The 17,291-nt window shown below is 44.7% G+C and overlaps 1 protein-coding gene across 1 annotated transcript in view; it reads left to right on the top strand.

The window, feature by feature from the left end:
- Nucleotides 1-17,291, top strand: part of PDGFRL (platelet derived growth factor receptor like) — an 82,431-nt gene that overhangs the window by 61,437 nt on the left and 3,703 nt on the right. The window contains exons 4-5 of the mRNA XM_088832526.1: nucleotides 10,547-10,840; nucleotides 16,458-16,597. Coding sequence (XP_088688652.1) covers nucleotides 10,547-10,840; nucleotides 16,458-16,597 — 434 coding nt within the window. The remainder of the gene's footprint in view (nucleotides 1-10,546; nucleotides 10,841-16,457; nucleotides 16,598-17,291) is intronic.

A 17,291-nucleotide genomic window follows, 5' to 3' on the forward strand; every position in this document is an offset into this window, starting at 1 on the left:
ATTATCAGATAAGGACAATGAGAACACTCACTGTTTCCCAGAGTCTGAAAAACTCAGGCTTTACATCGATTATTTCATGTAAGTCTTGCAATAACTCTTCAGGGTAAGTACTAATATATATATATATATGTACATGCTTTCTTTCAATGAGAAAGTTGAGGTTGAGGGAGATTAAGTAACTCCTTCAGGTCAGATGACAAGAAGTGGCTGGGCCAGCATTTGCACCCAGAACTGTCTGGTCCCAGAGTCTGTACTGCATTGTCCAGTACGGCAGCCAGCAGACGTGTGGGGGTACTAGTGGTAAAGAATCTGCCTGCCAATCAGGAAGTTTAAGAGATGCAGGTTCTATCCCTGGATTGAGAAGATCCCCTAGAGAAGGAAATGGCAACTCACTCTAGTATTCTTGCCTGGAGAATCCCCACGGACAGAGGAGTTTGCAGGAAACAGTCCATGGGGTCACAAAGAGTCAGACATGACTGAGCAACTAAACACACACATGCATAAAACTTAATAACTGATCTGCTATGTCAAGGGAAAAGATTGAAGGCAGGAGAAGGGGACGACAGAGGATGAGATGGCTGGATGGCATCACTGGCTCAATGGACATGAGTTTGAGTGAGCTCTGGGAGTTGGTGATGGACGGGGAGGCCTGGTGTGCTGCAGTCCATGGGGTCACAAAGAGTCGGGCATAACTGAGTGACTGAACTGACTGACTGATGTCAAGGAAAGAAGATAGCGTGGGCGTGGATTTGAGACTGTGGATTTGAAGTTGAGGCGTGTGTGACTATTCAAACGTCACTGGGGAGTAGTTAAAACTAAACAAGGTTGAGACTTCTCTGGCAGCCCAGTGGTTAAGACTCTGTGCTTCCAATGCAGGTTCAACCCCTGGTCAGGGAACTAAGATGCCATGAGGCACAGCCAAAAAAAAAAGTTCTCTACCATGCCAAGGCTATATAAATATTTTTTAAAAATTCTTTTAAATTAAACAAAGTTAAAACTCCAGTTCCTCAGTGGCCCTTGCCATGTTTCAAGTGCTGCATTGGCACCTGTGGCCAGTGTCTGCCCTCCTGGACAGTGGAGACAGCACAGCCATCAGCATAGAGAGCTCCATTGCATGGTGCAGCTGGAGACGTCCAGTCACTGCGCTCTCGCAACCTCTCGCGACCTCCTTTCTGGAACTACCATTGTCAGAGAATGCCTAGCTAACGGTCTCCTTCAGTTTGCCCTTGTGAGTACCACGAGCTGAGGTTTGGGACAGCGTTCCACAGGCTGGAGTGGCTCCAACCCTGACACCTGCGCCCAAGTGTCAGTCCTTGGTGTGTCAATCCTGACACACCAAGCCCTTGAAACTCTGCAGGTCAGGGGCCTCTCCTCCCCTGCAGGGCCAGGTCCAGGTTTGCCAGGTGGAACTTTCACTTGGAGAAGCAGGCACTGCAGAGTGGCTTGCCAGCCTTTTCTGCTGCTGAGCTCTCTATATTCTCAAGTCTGGGGGAGACGTTCTCCAACAAGGCTCAGAGATCAGGGATGGCTTTCTGGAATCTTTCAAATGCCATGCCCTGGTGCTGCTGGTGTCCGAGGCGTTTCAGGTGAAGCCAGGAGGCCTCCTTAGTGTCTGGGCAGGCTCTGTCATGAGGTTTGTCCACATCCTGAATCCATCTGTTGTACTTGTAGTTGTCCCATGACTCAGATCTACAGCTCAGATAACCATAGGCTCTGACCTTTAATGAACGCTTCAGCAAAATCTCACACGTTCTCCCATCCTGCCTAGAGAGCTTCTCTCTGGCGAGCAGATACATCAGCAGAGTACGCTGTGATTCTGGAGACACGTGCATCTCATTTAATTTCCACAATGCTCTGAGGAAATTAGAAGAAGCTACCTAATTATCTCTTTTTTAGAAATAATCAGGGAAGCTTCCTTGATGGCTCAGTGGGTTAAGAATCTGCCTGAGATACAGGAGACACAGGCAATGTAGGTTCAATCCCTGGGTTGGGAAGATCCTCTGGAGTGAAGGAATGGCAACCCACCCTAGTATTCTTGCCTGGAAAATCCCATGGACAGAGGCGCCTGGCGGGCTACAGTCCATGGGGTTGCAAAGAGTTGGACACAACTGAGCAACATTCAAAAAACAAAGATCATGGCATCTGGTCCCATCACTTCATGGGAAATAGATGGAAAAACAGTGGAAACAGTGTCAGACTTTATTTTTTTGGGCTCCAAAATCACTGCAGATGCTGATTGCAGCCATGAAAATAAAAGACGCTTACTCCTTGGAAGGAAAATTATGACCAACCTTGATAATATATTAAAAAGCAGAGACATTACTTTGCCAACAAAGGTCCATCTAGTCAAGGCTATGGTTTTTCCCGTGGTCATGTATGGATGTGAGAGTTGGACTGAAGAAAGCTGATCGCCAAAGATTTGATGCTTTTGAACTGTGGTGTTGGAGAAGACTCTTGAGAGTCCCTTGTACCGCAAGGAGATCCAACCAGTCCATTCTAAGGGAGATCAATCCTGGGTGTTCATTGGAAGGACTGATGCTAAAGCTGAAACTGCAATACTTTGGCCACCTCATGCGATGAGTTGACTCACTGGAAAAGACTCTGATGCTGGGAAAGGTTGGGGGCGGGAGGAGAAGGGGACGACGGAGAATGAGATGGCTGGATGGCATCACCGACTCTGTGGACATGAGTTTGAGTGAACTCCGGGAGTTGGTGATGGACAGGGAGGCCTGGCATGCTGTGATTCATGGGGTCGCGGAGAGTCAGACACGACTGAGCGACTGAACTGAACTGAACTGACTGAGCGACTCTGCACACTAAAAATAATAATGCTGATGCTAAGATACAACAGGGCGAGGTGACTTGTTCCACATTCCTTGACTTCAAGTGGTGGAGTGAAAAGTCAGATCCCTTTTTTCTGGTCCAGGATCCAGTGTCTTACTGCCTTAACCCATTGATTGATTGATCAATTGACTTGTTGATTGATTGACTACTGTGCTGGGTCTTAGTTGCAGCAAGTAAATTGTTAGTTGCAGCATGTGGGATCTAGTTCCTTGACCAGGGATCAAACCTGTGCCCCCTGTGTTAGGACCGTGGAGTCCTAGTCACTGGACCACCAGGGAAGTCCCTTAACCTATTTTTAAGACAAGGTGATGGAAAGATTGGCAGACAAACATAGGCTAGCATAACTGGCATCGTCAGAATTGCTGACAGGTGTTCATGGGCCGTCACTTCTGCGCCTCCTTCTGGATTGCGCCACCCAGAAGTGCCTACGTGCCCAGAGAATGGTACCACACTAGGAAGCAGCAGTGGAGAGGAGATTAATTAAGACTCATTATTCTGGACAAGGACTGATACCATGTTTCAAGTTGCAGAATGAAAATTCTTCGCTGTGATTAGCACTGTTGTGTCTTCCCCAAATAATGGTTATTAAAACTGAGATTTTTGAACTGAAGACCTAACTTTGAGCAGAAAGTCTCATTGAGTAATAGGTTCTCTGAGTTCTGGTGGCGGATCCTCTTTCTTAATTTATGGAAGCCCTTTTGGGTATCACAGGAAGGCTGAAAAATCAACATTTCAAAAAAACCTGCATCAGAGATGTGACTTAATGGATTGTATTGTTTTCTCATTCCTCAACACTGAGAGTCCAGTTGAATTTTCAGGATAGGGTTTAGCAATTTGTCTTTTCAGGCGTTAGAGAACCAAGATGGGCTGTTATGGAGGCTATTGGCTCTGGAGTCTCTCAGAACATGTGCTTCCCCTCCACCCACACAGAGAAATGTCTGGCATCCATTATGTGTGTGTGTGTTTCCTGGAGTTTGATTGTAAACACTGTGAAGCTTCTTTTGACTGTTAATTTGTGCAAGATTTGATTAAGCAACTGCTACAAGTTACATTTGTATTCAATCTTCATCCAGGAGGCTCTCAGAGAGTTTTTTTCTCCCCTGCTCTAACTTTGTATTGAAGTATGATTTATACTAAGGGAAATACACAAATCACAACTCTGCAGCCCAGTGAATGATCCTCAAGTTAACCACCTCCCAGATCATGTAACCACCTCCCAGATCATGTAACCACCTCCCAGATCAAGGCTGGGGGGTGGGGAGAAACATTACCAGCAGCAGGGCTTCCTCATAGTAAGAGGCATGGGCTCCAGTTTACACATGTGGTAAAACCATATGAACCAGCATTTTACCAAGTGTGGAGTTTGTTATAATTTGGATTTTAGTTTATGGCCTATTAACTAAATTTTTTAAAATCTCAGGTTTCCATGTGTTTTGTTTTTTTAAAGCAATGTATGTCACCCACTTGGGTAGATACCAAGCATATTTGTAGAGGCATTTTTTGATCTATAATTTTAAATATAAACTTGAACACACTTTTTTTTTGGGTACATGGATTCTACTAATGGCAGACTTTTTTTTTTACTTTAAAAGAAATTAAGTTTTTGTAATTTATCAAGTTACAGCAATTCAGCTGAATTAATAAAAATATGTATAAGGAATGAATAAATGAAAATTGGACAGATTTAATTTATAGATAATAATTTGCTTACTCATTCATATATTCTTCCTGCAGTCTTGCTTACTCCACTCACTTGGCAAATACATTTTATTTTTCTGTTGGTTAAAGCAACTGGTGTGGTCCCTTCTTTCAAAACATGATTACAGTATAGGAAGTAAGGCCTCATTTTTGTGTTCTGAAATTCAGATTGCTTGGTTATTTTACTGGCTTTGCACATTGGTTCAGATTCCTGTTGTTGTTCAGTTGACAAGTCTGGCCTGACTCCTTGAGACCCCACTGACTGCAGCACTCCAGGCTTCCCTATCCCTCATCATCTCCTGGAGTTTGACTAAGTTCACGTCCATTGATTTGGTGATGCTATACAACCATCTCATCCTCTGCCGTCCCTGTCTCCTCCTGCCTTCAATCGTTCCCAACATCAGGGTCTTTTCCAATGAGTCAGTTCTTTGTATCAGGTGGCCAGAGTATTGGAGTTTCAGCTTCAGCATCGGTCCTTCCAATGAATATTCAGGACTGATTTCCTTTAGGATGGACTGATTGGATCTCCTTGCAGTCCAGGGTACTCTCAAGAGTCTTCTCAAACACCACAGTTCAAAAGCATCAGTTCTTCAGTGCTCAGTCTTCTTTATGGTCCAACTCTCACATCCATACATGACTACTGGAAAAACCATAGCTTTGACTATACGGACCTTTATCAGGAAAGTGATGTCTTTTCTTTTTAACACGCTGTCTAGGTTTGTCATAGCTTTCTTGCCAAAAAGCAATTGTCTTCTAATTTCATGGCTGCAGTCACCATCCTTGGTGATTTTAGAGCCCAAGGAGAGGAAATCTGTCACTGCTTCCACCTTTCCTCCTTCGTTTGCCATGATTTTAGTTATTTTAATATTGAGTTTTAAGCCAGCTTTTTCATTCTCTTCCTTCATCCTCATCAAGAGGCTCTTCAGTTCCTCTTCACTTTCTGCCATAAGGGTGGTGTTTTCTGTGTATATGAGGTTATTGATATTTCTCTCCACAATCTTGATTCCAGCTTGTGTTTCATCCAGTCTGGCATTTCACATGATGTACTCTGCATATAAGTTAAATAAGCAGGCTGACAGTATACAGCCTTGACGTACTCCTTTCCCAATTTGGAATCAGTTTGTTGCTCCATGTCCAGTTCTAACTGTTTGCTCTTGACCTGCATACAGGTTTCTCAGGAGGGAGGTATTCCCATGTCTTTAAGAATTTTCCAGTTTGTTGTGATCCACACAGTCAAAGATGTAAACATAGGCAATGAAACAGAGGTAGATGTTTTTCTGGAATTCTCCTGCTTTCTCTATGATCCAACAGATGTTGGTAGTTTGATCTCTGGTTCCTCTGCCTTTTCCAAAACCAGCTTGAACATCTGGAAGTTCTCAGTTCACATAATGCTGAAGTCTAACTTGAAGGATTTTGAGCATAACCTTACTAGCATGGGAGATGAGTACAACTGTCTGGTGGTTTGAACATTCTTTAGTACTGCCCTTCTTGGAAATTGGGATGAGGATTGACTTTTTCCAGTCTGGTGGCCACTGCTAGTTTTCTAAATTTGCTGACAGATTGAGTGCAGCATTTTAATAGCACCATCTTATAGGATTTTAAATAGCTCTGCTGGAATTCCATCACCTCCACTAACTTTATTGGCAGCAGTGCTTCCTAAGCCCCACTTGACTTCACACTCCACAATGTCTGGCTCTGGGTGAGTGACCACACCATCATGGTTAACTGGGTCATTAAGATCTTTTTTGTGTAGTTCTTCTGGGTATTCTTGACATCTCTTCTTGATCTCTTCTGCTTCTATTAGGTCTTTACCATTTCTCTCCTTTATTATGCCCATCTTTAGATGAAATATTCCTTTGATATTACCAGTTTTCTTGAAGAGATCTCTAGTCTTTCCCCTTCTGCTGTTTTCCTCTACTTCTTTGCACTGTTCATTGAAGAAGCCATCTTGTCTCTTCTTGCTACTCTCTGGAACCCTGCACTTAGTTGGGTATACCTTTCCCTTCCTCCCTTGCTTTTCACTTTTCTTCTTTCCTCAACTATTTATAAAGCTTCCTCAGACAACCACTTTGCCTTCTTGCATTTCTTTTTCTTTGGGATGGTTTTGTTCGCTGCCTCCTGTACAATGTTCCAAACTTCTATTCACAGTTCTTCAGGCACTCTGTTTACTAGATCTAATCCCTTGAATCTATTCATCACCTCCACTGTATATTCATAGGGGATTGAAGTCATACCTGACTGGCCTAGTGGTTTTCCCCATTTTCTTTAGTTTAAGCCTGAATTTTGCTATGAGGAGCTGATGATCTGAGCCACAGTCTTGTTTTTGCTGATTGTATAGAGCTTTTCCATCTTCGGCAGCAAAGAATGTAATCAATCTGATTTTGGGATTGACTAATTGGTGATGTCCATGTGTAAAGTTGTTTTTGTGTTGTTGAAAAAGGGTGTTTGCTATGACAAGTGCATTCTCTTGGCAGAATTCTGTTAGCCTTTGCCCTGCTTCATTTTGTACTCCAAAGCCAAACTCGCTTGTTACTCCAGTTATCTCTTGACTTCCTGCTTTTCCATTCCAGTCACCTATGATGAACAGGACATCTCTTTTTTTGGTGTTAGTTCCAGAAGGTCTTCTAGGTCTTCACAGAACTGATCAACTTCAGCTTCTTCAGCATCAGTGATTGGGGCGTAGACTTGGATTACTGTGATGTTGAATGGTTTGCTTGTTGAATGATTTCAGTTGTTGTTTTTTGAGGATGAACCTAAGTACTGCATTTTGGACTCTTTTATTGATTGTGAGGGCTACTCCATTTCTTCTATGGGATTCTTGTCCACAGTAGTAGATATAATGGTCATCTGAATTAAATTCACCCATTCCCGTCCATTTTAGTTCACTGATTTCTAAGATGTCGATGTTCACTCTCGCTATCTCCTGCTTGACCATGTCCAATTTACCTGGCTTTATGGTCCTAACATTCCAGGTTCCTATGCAATACTGTTCTTACAGCATCAGATTTTACTTTTATCACCAGACACATCCACAACTGAGTCTTGTTTCTGCTTTGGCCCAGATGCTTCATTCTTTCTGGAGCTATTAATAATTGTCCTTCACTCTTCTCAGTAGCCTACTGGACACCTTCTGACCTGGGAGGGCTCACTTTGCAGTGTCATATCTTTTTGCCTTGTTATACAGTTTATGGAGTTCTCACAGCAAGTATACTGGAGTGGTTTACCATTCCCTGCTCCAGTGGACCACATTTTGTCAGAACTCTCCACCATGACCTGTCCATTTTGGGTGGCCCTACATGGCATGGCTTATAGCTTCATTGAGTTACACAAACACCTTTGCACGACAAGGCTGTGATCCATGAAGGGGTCAGATTCCTGTACAAAACCTTAAAACAAAAGTTCTTTCTGAATCTGAAATCACACCTTCCTTAAAAACTTGATAAAAAGATATCTTTACTTTCTTGGGCTCCAAAATCACTGCAGATGGTGACTGCAGCCATGAAATTAAAAGACGCTTACTCCTTGGAAGAAAAGTTATGACCAACCTAGATAGCATATTAAAAAGCAGAGACATTACTTTGCCTTTAAAGGTCTGTATAGTCAAAGCTATGGTTTTTCCAGTAGTCATGTATGGATGTGAGAGTTGGTCTATAAAGAAAGCTGAGTGCTGAAGAATTGATGTTTTAGAACTGTGGTGTTGGAGAAGACTCTTGAGCGCCCCTTGGATTGCAAGGAGATCAAACCAGTCAATCCTAAAGGAAATCAACACTTAATATTCATTGGAAGGACTAATTCTGAAGCTGAAGCTCCAATACTTTGGCCACCTGATGCAAAGAATTGACTCACTGGAAAAGACCTTGATGCTGGGAAAGACTGAAGGCAGGAGGAGAAGGGGATGACAGAGGATGAGATGGTTGGATGGCATCAGTGGATTTAATGGACATGAGTTTGAGCAAGCTCCAGGAGTTGGTGATGAACAGGGAAGCCTGGCATGCTACAGTCCATGGGGTCTCAAAGAGTCGGACATGATTGAGCGACTGAACTGAACTGACTGACAAAGAAATCTTTAATACAAATGCTCCAGATTCTTCTCTTTAGAAACAGGGATACTGAAGCACAGAGAGATGAAGTGACACATTCAGGGCCACATGCACTTACTCCATTTGAACGCAGGGGTGTTAGGTGAGATGTTGACCAAGGTAGCCTTGCCTAAGCCTGAAAGGCAACATATTGTGAAGTGAAGCAAACTGCCTGGCCTGATGGAAAGTCTTACAAAAGGTGGAGATTTCCTGAGCCATGATTCCATGTTAGAGAAACTAGTATTATTAAAAATATTAAAATACTTATAGGCAAAGAACTCTTGGCCCGTGACGGCACTTGCTATTGTGTCCAGGAATTCTATGCTCAATGTAAAAAACAAAGTCATACAACTAGGGCACAAAGGCTAGTGAAGCAAGCCAAGAATAACTGTTTCAGAAATATGGTAGGAAAACACAGGAGACAATTTAACAAAGGTTGGGGTGTGATTCAGTTCAACGATTTCTCTTAGCAATCACTATAATCTCTTATGGAATGATCCAGAAAACAAAGTATTTAATGCTTCATGCTCCAAACAAACAAACCAAAAAACACCCCCCACAATCCAGAGTCCCTTGACTGTGCTGAGCAAAGTACAGGGAAACCAGTTCTTATTTCTCTAAGATAAAAATGCCATCATCAGAACTTCTCTGGTGGTCCAGTGGCTAAGACTCTGTGCTCCCAGTGCAGCAGGCCTGGGTTCAATCCCTGCTCAGGGCACTAGATCTCACAAGCCTTAACTGAAAAAAAAAAAACCAACATGCCACCATTGAGAGCTTAAAGAATATGCAGGGTGATTTCTTAGGAAACAGGTAGAGTGTAAGAAACAGGTTGAAGGTCCCCAGCCCAGTGGCCGCCAAAACAGAGCTCAGAACCTGAGACTAGCTGGTTCCTTATGTGTCTCTGCTTCTCTTTCCATTGACCTCGGGCAGAAATGAGGTCCTCTGGTCTGTGAGGACACCGGCACCACACCGGCCATCTCAGAGAGGCTCTGCTGGGTGGGGAAGTCTCTCCCCAGTTACTGAGCGAGGGCTGTGGGGCTGACCTTTCTAGAGACACGGCAGACAGTTCCTAGGTGTTAAAACTGCTCTTAGCACAAGGAAACTAGTCTCCACTGCTTCCTCAGTGGGGTAAACCAGTGGACCTGATTTGGGCTTGAATTAATACTGATTTTGTTTCCTTTAAGAAGATAGGAAGTAATATCCTTCATCCAAAAAAGGAAACTCATTTTTTTTAACAACTTACTGACCAGAGACATATTAATACGTTACCCACATTGATGGCCACAGGCATTAGTTCCTGCAAAAAATCCCCTGGTCAGTAATGTATTAAAATGAAAGTGAAAGTGTTAGTTGCTCAGTCCTGTCTGACTCTGTGCAACCCCATGGATGGTAGCCCGCCAGGCTCCTCTGTCCATGGGAATTCTCCAGCCAAGAATACTGGAGTGGGTTGCCATTCCCTTCTCCAGGGGAGATTCCCCACCCAGAGATGGAACCCAGTTCTTCTGCATTGCAGGCAGACTCTTTGCCGTCTGAGCTACCCTTCAGTTCAGTTCAGTCGCTCAGTTGCGTCAGACTCTGCGACCCCATGAATCACAGCACGCCAGGCCTTCCTGTCCATCACCAACTCCCGGAGTTCACTCAAAGTCACGTCCATCGAGTCGGTGATGCCATCCAACCATCTCATTCTCTGTTGTCCCCGTCTCCTCCCACCCCCAATCCCTCCCAGCATCAGACTCTTTTCCAGTGAGTCAACTCGTCGCATGAGGAGCTACCCTTAATGTGTTAAAATAGCCTTTTCAGGATTCCATGTTTGAAGCACACTGTCAATCCCCTCTCATCTTTGTGCCCTGAATATATAAGTAGCCCTTTAAGTGTTCTCACCCCGTTTCTCCAGACTAAATGAGCCCGTGTCTCTCCCTTTGCAGAGAAAGGTGAACTCTTCGTACCTTCTCCCAGTCACTTTGATGTCGTCTACCTGAACCCAGACAGGCAGGCTGTGGTTCCTTGCCGAGTGACCGTCCTGTCGGCCAAGGTCACCCTCCACAGGGAGTTCCCGGCCAAGGAGATCCCGGCCAACGGAACGGACATCGTTTACGACCTGAAGAGAGGCTTTGTGTATCTGCGGCCTCACTCCGGCCACCAGGGGGTGGTCTACTGCAAGGCGGAGGCGGGGGGCAAGTCTCAGATCTCCGTCAAGTACCAGCTGCTCTACGCGGAGGGTAAGTGCTTCCGGGGCGAGAAGCGAACCCCTTCCGGCTGGTCAGTGGACGTCATCCGGAGTCCCCAGTGATGGCGGGAGAGTAGGAGGCACAGGTGGCTGTTCTTAAAGACTCCTCTGCAGCACTGTCTTTTCTAGAATGTTCTACTTTCTTGCTGTGACGCCCCCCCCGCCCCCGCCCCAACTGCTTTCTCTTCAGCTTCTTCCAACGCGCTCGCTGGTCCAGGCTCCGCGTGTGTGACAGCAGCAGGCCTCATCCCGCGGCATCCTCCCGCGCTCTCCATCCTGGCTGCCCGCGCCAGGGGCGGGGGGTGGGGGGCGCCTCCCCCGACCTCCAGGAGAGAAGGCACACTCGCCAGCCCGGCGAGGGAGGAGAGGAGGGACTCTCTCCTGTTTTCGCTAGGAGCACTCTGACATGAGCCCGGTTGATGGTCTTCGAGTGAGGCAGGGTGCCCTGCAGCCGTGTTCCTGCCCGGGCAACACTGCGATAGGATGGGTGGCCCCGGAGCTGACTCCTCTCTGAGATGGGAATTTGGGCTACGTCATGACTGTGGGTCTCAGCCCTGGGGCTTATTCATGAGGCCACAGCTTCCAACACTCTGCTGTCAAATAACGCTCTCAAGCCTCCTTTCGCCACCCTCCGCTGCGGCCATCTCTCTCCTCCATCACAGCCAGACTCCCTGAAAGAGCCCTCCCCGGCCCCCATCGGGGTGCTTCCCTCCAACCCGGCTCCTCAGTCTTCTACCCTAGCTCCACCAAAGCAGCCTTGGCTGAAGGCCCTCCCGGACCATTAAGTTCAGCAGACAACTTTCTGCCCTCGTCCTTCTAGATTTTACTTCGCCTACAGAAAATCCCCCTCTTCCCTGGTCCCATTGCCCCCTGCTTCTTTAGCCACAGCATTCTCATTATCTTTGCCAGCTCTTTGCCTCTTGCAAGTTTTTTCTTTTTTTAATTTTTGTTGGAGTATAGTTGATTTACAATGTTGTGCTGCTGCTGCTGCTGCTGCTGCTAAGTCACTTCAGTCGTGTCCGACTCTGTGTGACCCCATAGACGGAAGCCCACCAGGCTCCCCCGTCCCTGGGATTCTCCAGGCAAGAACACTGGAATGGGTTGCCATTTCCTTCTCCAATGTGTGAAAGTGAAAAGTGAAAGTGAAGTCGCTCAGTCGTGTCCGACCCTTAGCGACCCCACGGACTGCAGCCTATGGGATTTTCTAGGCAATAGTACTGGAGTGGCTTGCCATTGCCTTCTCCGACAATGTTGTGCTACTTTCAGGTATACAGCAAAGTGAATCAGTTATAGGTATACATATATCCAATCTTTTTTAGATAGATTCTTTTCCCATATAGGGCATTACAGAGTATTGAGTAGAATTCCCTGTGCTATACAGTAGGTCCTTATTAGTTATCTATTTTATATATAGCAGTATGTATATGTCAGTTCCAATCTCCCAATTTATCCCTCCCCTGCCTTTTTCCCCTAGTAACCATAGATTATTTTTTACATCTGTGACTCTTTCTGTTTTGTAAATAAGTTCACTTGTAACATTTTTCTAGATTCCACATAGAAGTGATACATATGATATTTGTCTTTCTCTGTTTGACTTTATGTGGTATGACAATCTGTAGGCCCATCCATTTAGCTGCAAATGGCATTATTCTTTTTTACTGATGAGTAATAGTCCATTGTATATATATATATGTTACACATCTTTATCCATTCCTCTGTCAATGACACTTAGGTTGCTTTCATATCTTGACTATTGTAAACAGTGCTGCAATGAATAACTGGGAACATTTATCTTTTTGAATTATGGTTTTCCCTGGATATGTGCCCAGAAGTAGGATTGCTGTATCATTTGGTAGTTCTATATTTAGTTTTTTAAAGAAATATCCCTACTGTTCTCCATAATGGTTGTAACAGTTTACATTCCCATCAACAGGATAGGAGGGTTCCTTCTTCACAATCTCTCCAGCATTTCTTGTTTGTAGATTTTTTGATGATGGCCATTCTGACTGGTGTGAAGTGGTACCTCATTGTACTTTTGATTTGCGTTTCTCTAGTAAACAGTGATGTTGAACATCTTTTCATGTGCTTTTTGGCCATCTATATGTCTTCTTGGACATATGCATATTCAGATCTTCTGCCCATTTTTGATTGGGTTCTTTGTTATTTTGATAAGGTGTTGCCTTAGCAGATTGTATGTTTTGGAGATTAATCCTTTGTCAGTCACTTTGTTTGCAAATATTTTGTCCCATTTTGTGGGGTTTTTCATTGTGTTTATGGCTTCCTTTATGAAAGTTTTTAGGTTTAATTAGGCCCTGCTGCTGCTGCTAAGTCACTTCAGTCGTGTCCGACTCTGTGTGACCCCATAGATGGAAGCCCACTATGGGCTCCCCCATCCCTGGGATTCTCCAGGCAAGAACACTGGAGTGGGTTGCCATTTCCTTCTCCATTAATTAGGCCCTATTTATTTATATTTGTTTTTATTTTCATTAGGAGGTGGATCAAAAAAGATCTTGCTGTAATTTATGTCACAGAGTGTTCTGCCTGTGTTTTCCTGTAAGAGTTTTATAGTATCCAGGCTTACATTTAGGTCTTTAATGCATTTTGAGTTTATTTTTGTATATGGTGTTAGGAGGTGTTCTAATTTCATTCTTTTATATGTAGCAATCCATTTTTCCCTCACTACTTGTTGAAGAGACAGTCTCTTCTCCATTGTATAGTCTTGCCTCCTTTGTTATGGATTAGGTGACCATAGGTGCTTGGGTTTATCTCTGGATTTTCTGTCCTATTCCATTGATCTATATTTCTGTTTTTGTGTCAGAATCATATTATTTTGATTACTGTGGCTTTGTAGTAAAGTCTGAAGTCAGGGAGGCTGATTCCTCCAGTTACATTTTCCCTCCTCAAAATTCCTTTGGCCATTCAGGGTCTTTTGTGTTTCCATACAAATTTTAAAGTTTTTTTGTTCTAATTCTGTGAAAAATGCTTTTGGTAATTTGATAGAAATTTCATTTATATCCATAGATTTCTTTGGGTAGTACATTTTGACAATGACATGGTATATCTCTCCTTCTGTATGTGTCATTTTTTATTTCTTTCATCAGCATCTTATGGGGCTTCCCCAATGGCTCAGATGATAAAGAATCTGCCTGCAATGCAGGAGACCTGGGTTCAATCCCAGGTCAGGAAGATCCCCTGGAGAAGGGCATGCAACCCACTCCAGTATTCTTGCCTGGAGAATCCCAAGTTAAGAAGAGCTTGGCAGGCTACAGTCCATAGGATTGCAAAAAGTTGGACACAACTCAGCGACTAACACTTTCACACTTTTCAGCATCTTGTAGTTTTCTGAATGCAGGTCTTTTGCCTCCTTAGTTAAGTTTATTCCTAGGTATTTTATTCTTTTTGATGTGATGGTAAATGGGATTGTTTCCTTAATTTCTCTTTCTGATCTCTCATTGCTAGTATATGGGAAAGCAACAGATTTCCGTGTATTTTTCTAATCCTGCAAATTTACCAGATTCATTGATGAGCTCTAGTAGTTTTCTGGTAGTGTCTTTAGGGTTTTGATGTTTAGTATCATGTCATCTGCAAACAGTGATAGTTTTACTTCTTCTTCCTTTCAGTTTAGATTCGTTTCATTTCTTTTTCATCTCTGCTGTGGCTAGGACTTCCAAATCTATGCTGAAGAAAAGTGGTGAGAGTAAACACCCTGGTCTTCTTCCTGACCTTATTGGAAATGCTTTCAGTTTTTCACCACTGAGAATGATGTTAGTTGTGGGTTTGTCATATATGGCCTTTATTATGTTAAGGTAATATAATAATTACCTGTGCCCAGTTTCTGGACAGTTTCTTTTTTTAATCATAAATGGGCACTGAATTTTGTCAAAAGCTTTCTCTGCATCTATTGAGATGATCATATGGTTTTTATTTAGTTTGTTAATATGATGAATCGCATTAATTTGCATTCATTGAAGAATCCTTGAATCCCTGGGATAAATCCCACTTGATCATAGTGTGTGATCCTTTTAATGTGTCGCTGGATTTGGTTTCCCAGTATTTTGTTGAGGATTTTTATGTCTATGTTCATCAGTAATACCAGCGTGTAATTTTCCTTTTTTGAGGTGTCTTTGTGTGGTTTTGGTGTCAGGGTGATGGTGGCCTCATAGAATGAGCTGCCTCTCCTAGCTTTTCAATGGTGGAGGTTCCCCGGGCACTTTCTTTGTCTGTCCTCATGCTCCTCCTGGGTGGTCTCGACCATAGCCACACTCTGCTGCATATTTGTGTATTAATTACTCCCGGGGGAATGGATGTGGCCTGGATCTGGACACGCCTGCTTCATCGACCCAACTGTCTCTCTAACATCTGCACTGAACTTGCCTCACAGGCCCTTTCCTGAGCTCTGGGCCTTCCTCCCAGGCCTGGTTCTTCAGTTGCCCTCATACCAGTGATGGCGCTGCAGTTCCAAGGTGCAGGAACCCAAAACACTCCCAGCTCCTCCCATTCCTTTTGACTCATTCCATCAAAGCCCTTGAGTTCTGCTATTTCTGTCCATCCTACTGCAAAAACAGTTCAACTATCATCACTTCTTCCTTGGTCTAACATGAATGCCTTTCTAATTGTATTGGAACCTTCTTCCATGCCCATACTTTCTCCATCTTGCACCCAGTAGCTGATTATTGGTTCAGTTAAAACCATTCAGTGGGCTTCCACTTTTCCTAGAACCAAAGTCAAAATCTTTCATGTGGCTTGAAAAGGTCTTGCAGGGCTGGCCTCTGACCTCCCCATGGTTCCCCTCTACTCCCCTTGGGGCCTGTCTGCTGGTCCCTCCCTTTTCCCCTGCAGGCCTTCATCCCTTAAGGAAACCTTTCCTACTTTCCAGACCATCCTGAACTTCCATGGCACTCTGGGCTTCTCCTTTGGTTCTTCCCACAGCTCAGATTCTAAACCCACCACACAGTGACCTTTTGAGGGTGCACCTCCTCCCTTGGAATGGAGGCCCCGGGGCTCAGAGACCATGTCTGGCTGGTTCCCTGCCTTAGCCTCCTCTCCCAGCACATTCCTGGATCCGTGCTGCCCTCAAAATTACTCGAGTGGACTGAGCCTGATGAAGAATGTTGTCTCTGCAATGCCGTGAAGGAGAGATCCCGCATGCTGCTCTTCCTGCAAGCGTCTCCCCGTTGGTGGATTGACTCGCTCCTCTTCCTCCTGAGGCTGCTGAACCATACGCCTGTCTGTCTGTCTTCCCCTGTCGGTGGTCCTCCCTCCAGACCGCCTTCTCTTCTTTCCCCTTGTTCTGCTCCCAAACCCCTTCTTCTCTCTCCACCTTTTCATTCACACGAGCTCCTCGCAGATCTTCTGGGCTTGTCTCATTACAAGTGGAATATCTGGGGGCCTCTGGATGTCCACCCCATTCTGGACCACTAACGTAGGCAGAGAAGAGGTGTCACAAAACCCCAAGTAGTGGACAGAGCAGGCCGGATGCTAGTTGGGCAGCTGAAGAAAGGCAGGGAAGTCCCCTATCTGCCCAGAGAAGAGAACACGTCTGTTGGTTTGTGTCTGCCACCCTTGCCCATGGATGTCATCTCATGCCGCCATCCTCTGGTCACTTCCAGTTCCCAGTGGCCCTCCGTCAACGACCATCTTGGCATCCTCAAACAAGGTGAAGGGTGGGGATGATGTGAGCGTCCTCTGCACAGTCCTGGGGGAGCCAGATGTGGAGGTGGAATTCAGGTGGACCTACCCAGGGCAGAAGGTGAGCATGGCCCGGCCTCAGCCAGCTGCTGTAGTTTTTAGTTCCCTGTTCACCCCCACCACTCAGTGATGAGGACCGTCCTTAAGATGTGTGAAAGACAGGTGGAGCCCTGGTAGGGCCAGAACTTGCTGGTTTGCTCCCAAAATGTTTCAATTATGTTTATATTGGGTTGCCCAAAAAGTTCATTCAGGTTTTTTCCTGTTACAGAAAAACCCAAAGGAACTTTTTGGCCAAGCCAATAAATGGCTTTTTTCTTTTTTTTTTTAAAGAACAGGAAAAAGTGACTGGGTTCCATTAGGTAATTTAGTCAATATACCCTCTTCTTCATGACCCCAAAGGAAGGGGACAGGGGCATGAACAGGAAAGGAGGGGGCCTCCTGACTTCAACCCTAACCTCAATTTTTAGTCTTCACTTTGGGTTAGTTGGAGGCCAATCTACCCTCTTTCTGGAGTCCTTTTCCATGTAAAAGTTAGTCCCCGGGGAAGAGAACTCTGAGCAGACATCCACCAGGTCAGCATGTAAACCCAGGCCTTGGAAAAGGTGCCATGAGGCTGAGATTATTTTAAAATAGACTTGCCATAAACGCAGCTCCAGCACATGCATCCGTGGGCCTGTTATGCTCACTAAAATAGACAGCCTTGCTACCAACATGGAACAATTCCCTTGTTGCCAGAAGAGATCTGGATCTGTCAT

Source organism: Moschus berezovskii, chromosome 26, assembly GCF_049115385.1.
Source record: "Moschus berezovskii isolate FMDL1 chromosome 26, NW_MosBer_1.0, whole genome shotgun sequence".
In the NCBI taxonomy this organism is placed as follows: Eukaryota; Metazoa; Chordata; class Mammalia; order Artiodactyla; family Moschidae; genus Moschus; species Moschus berezovskii.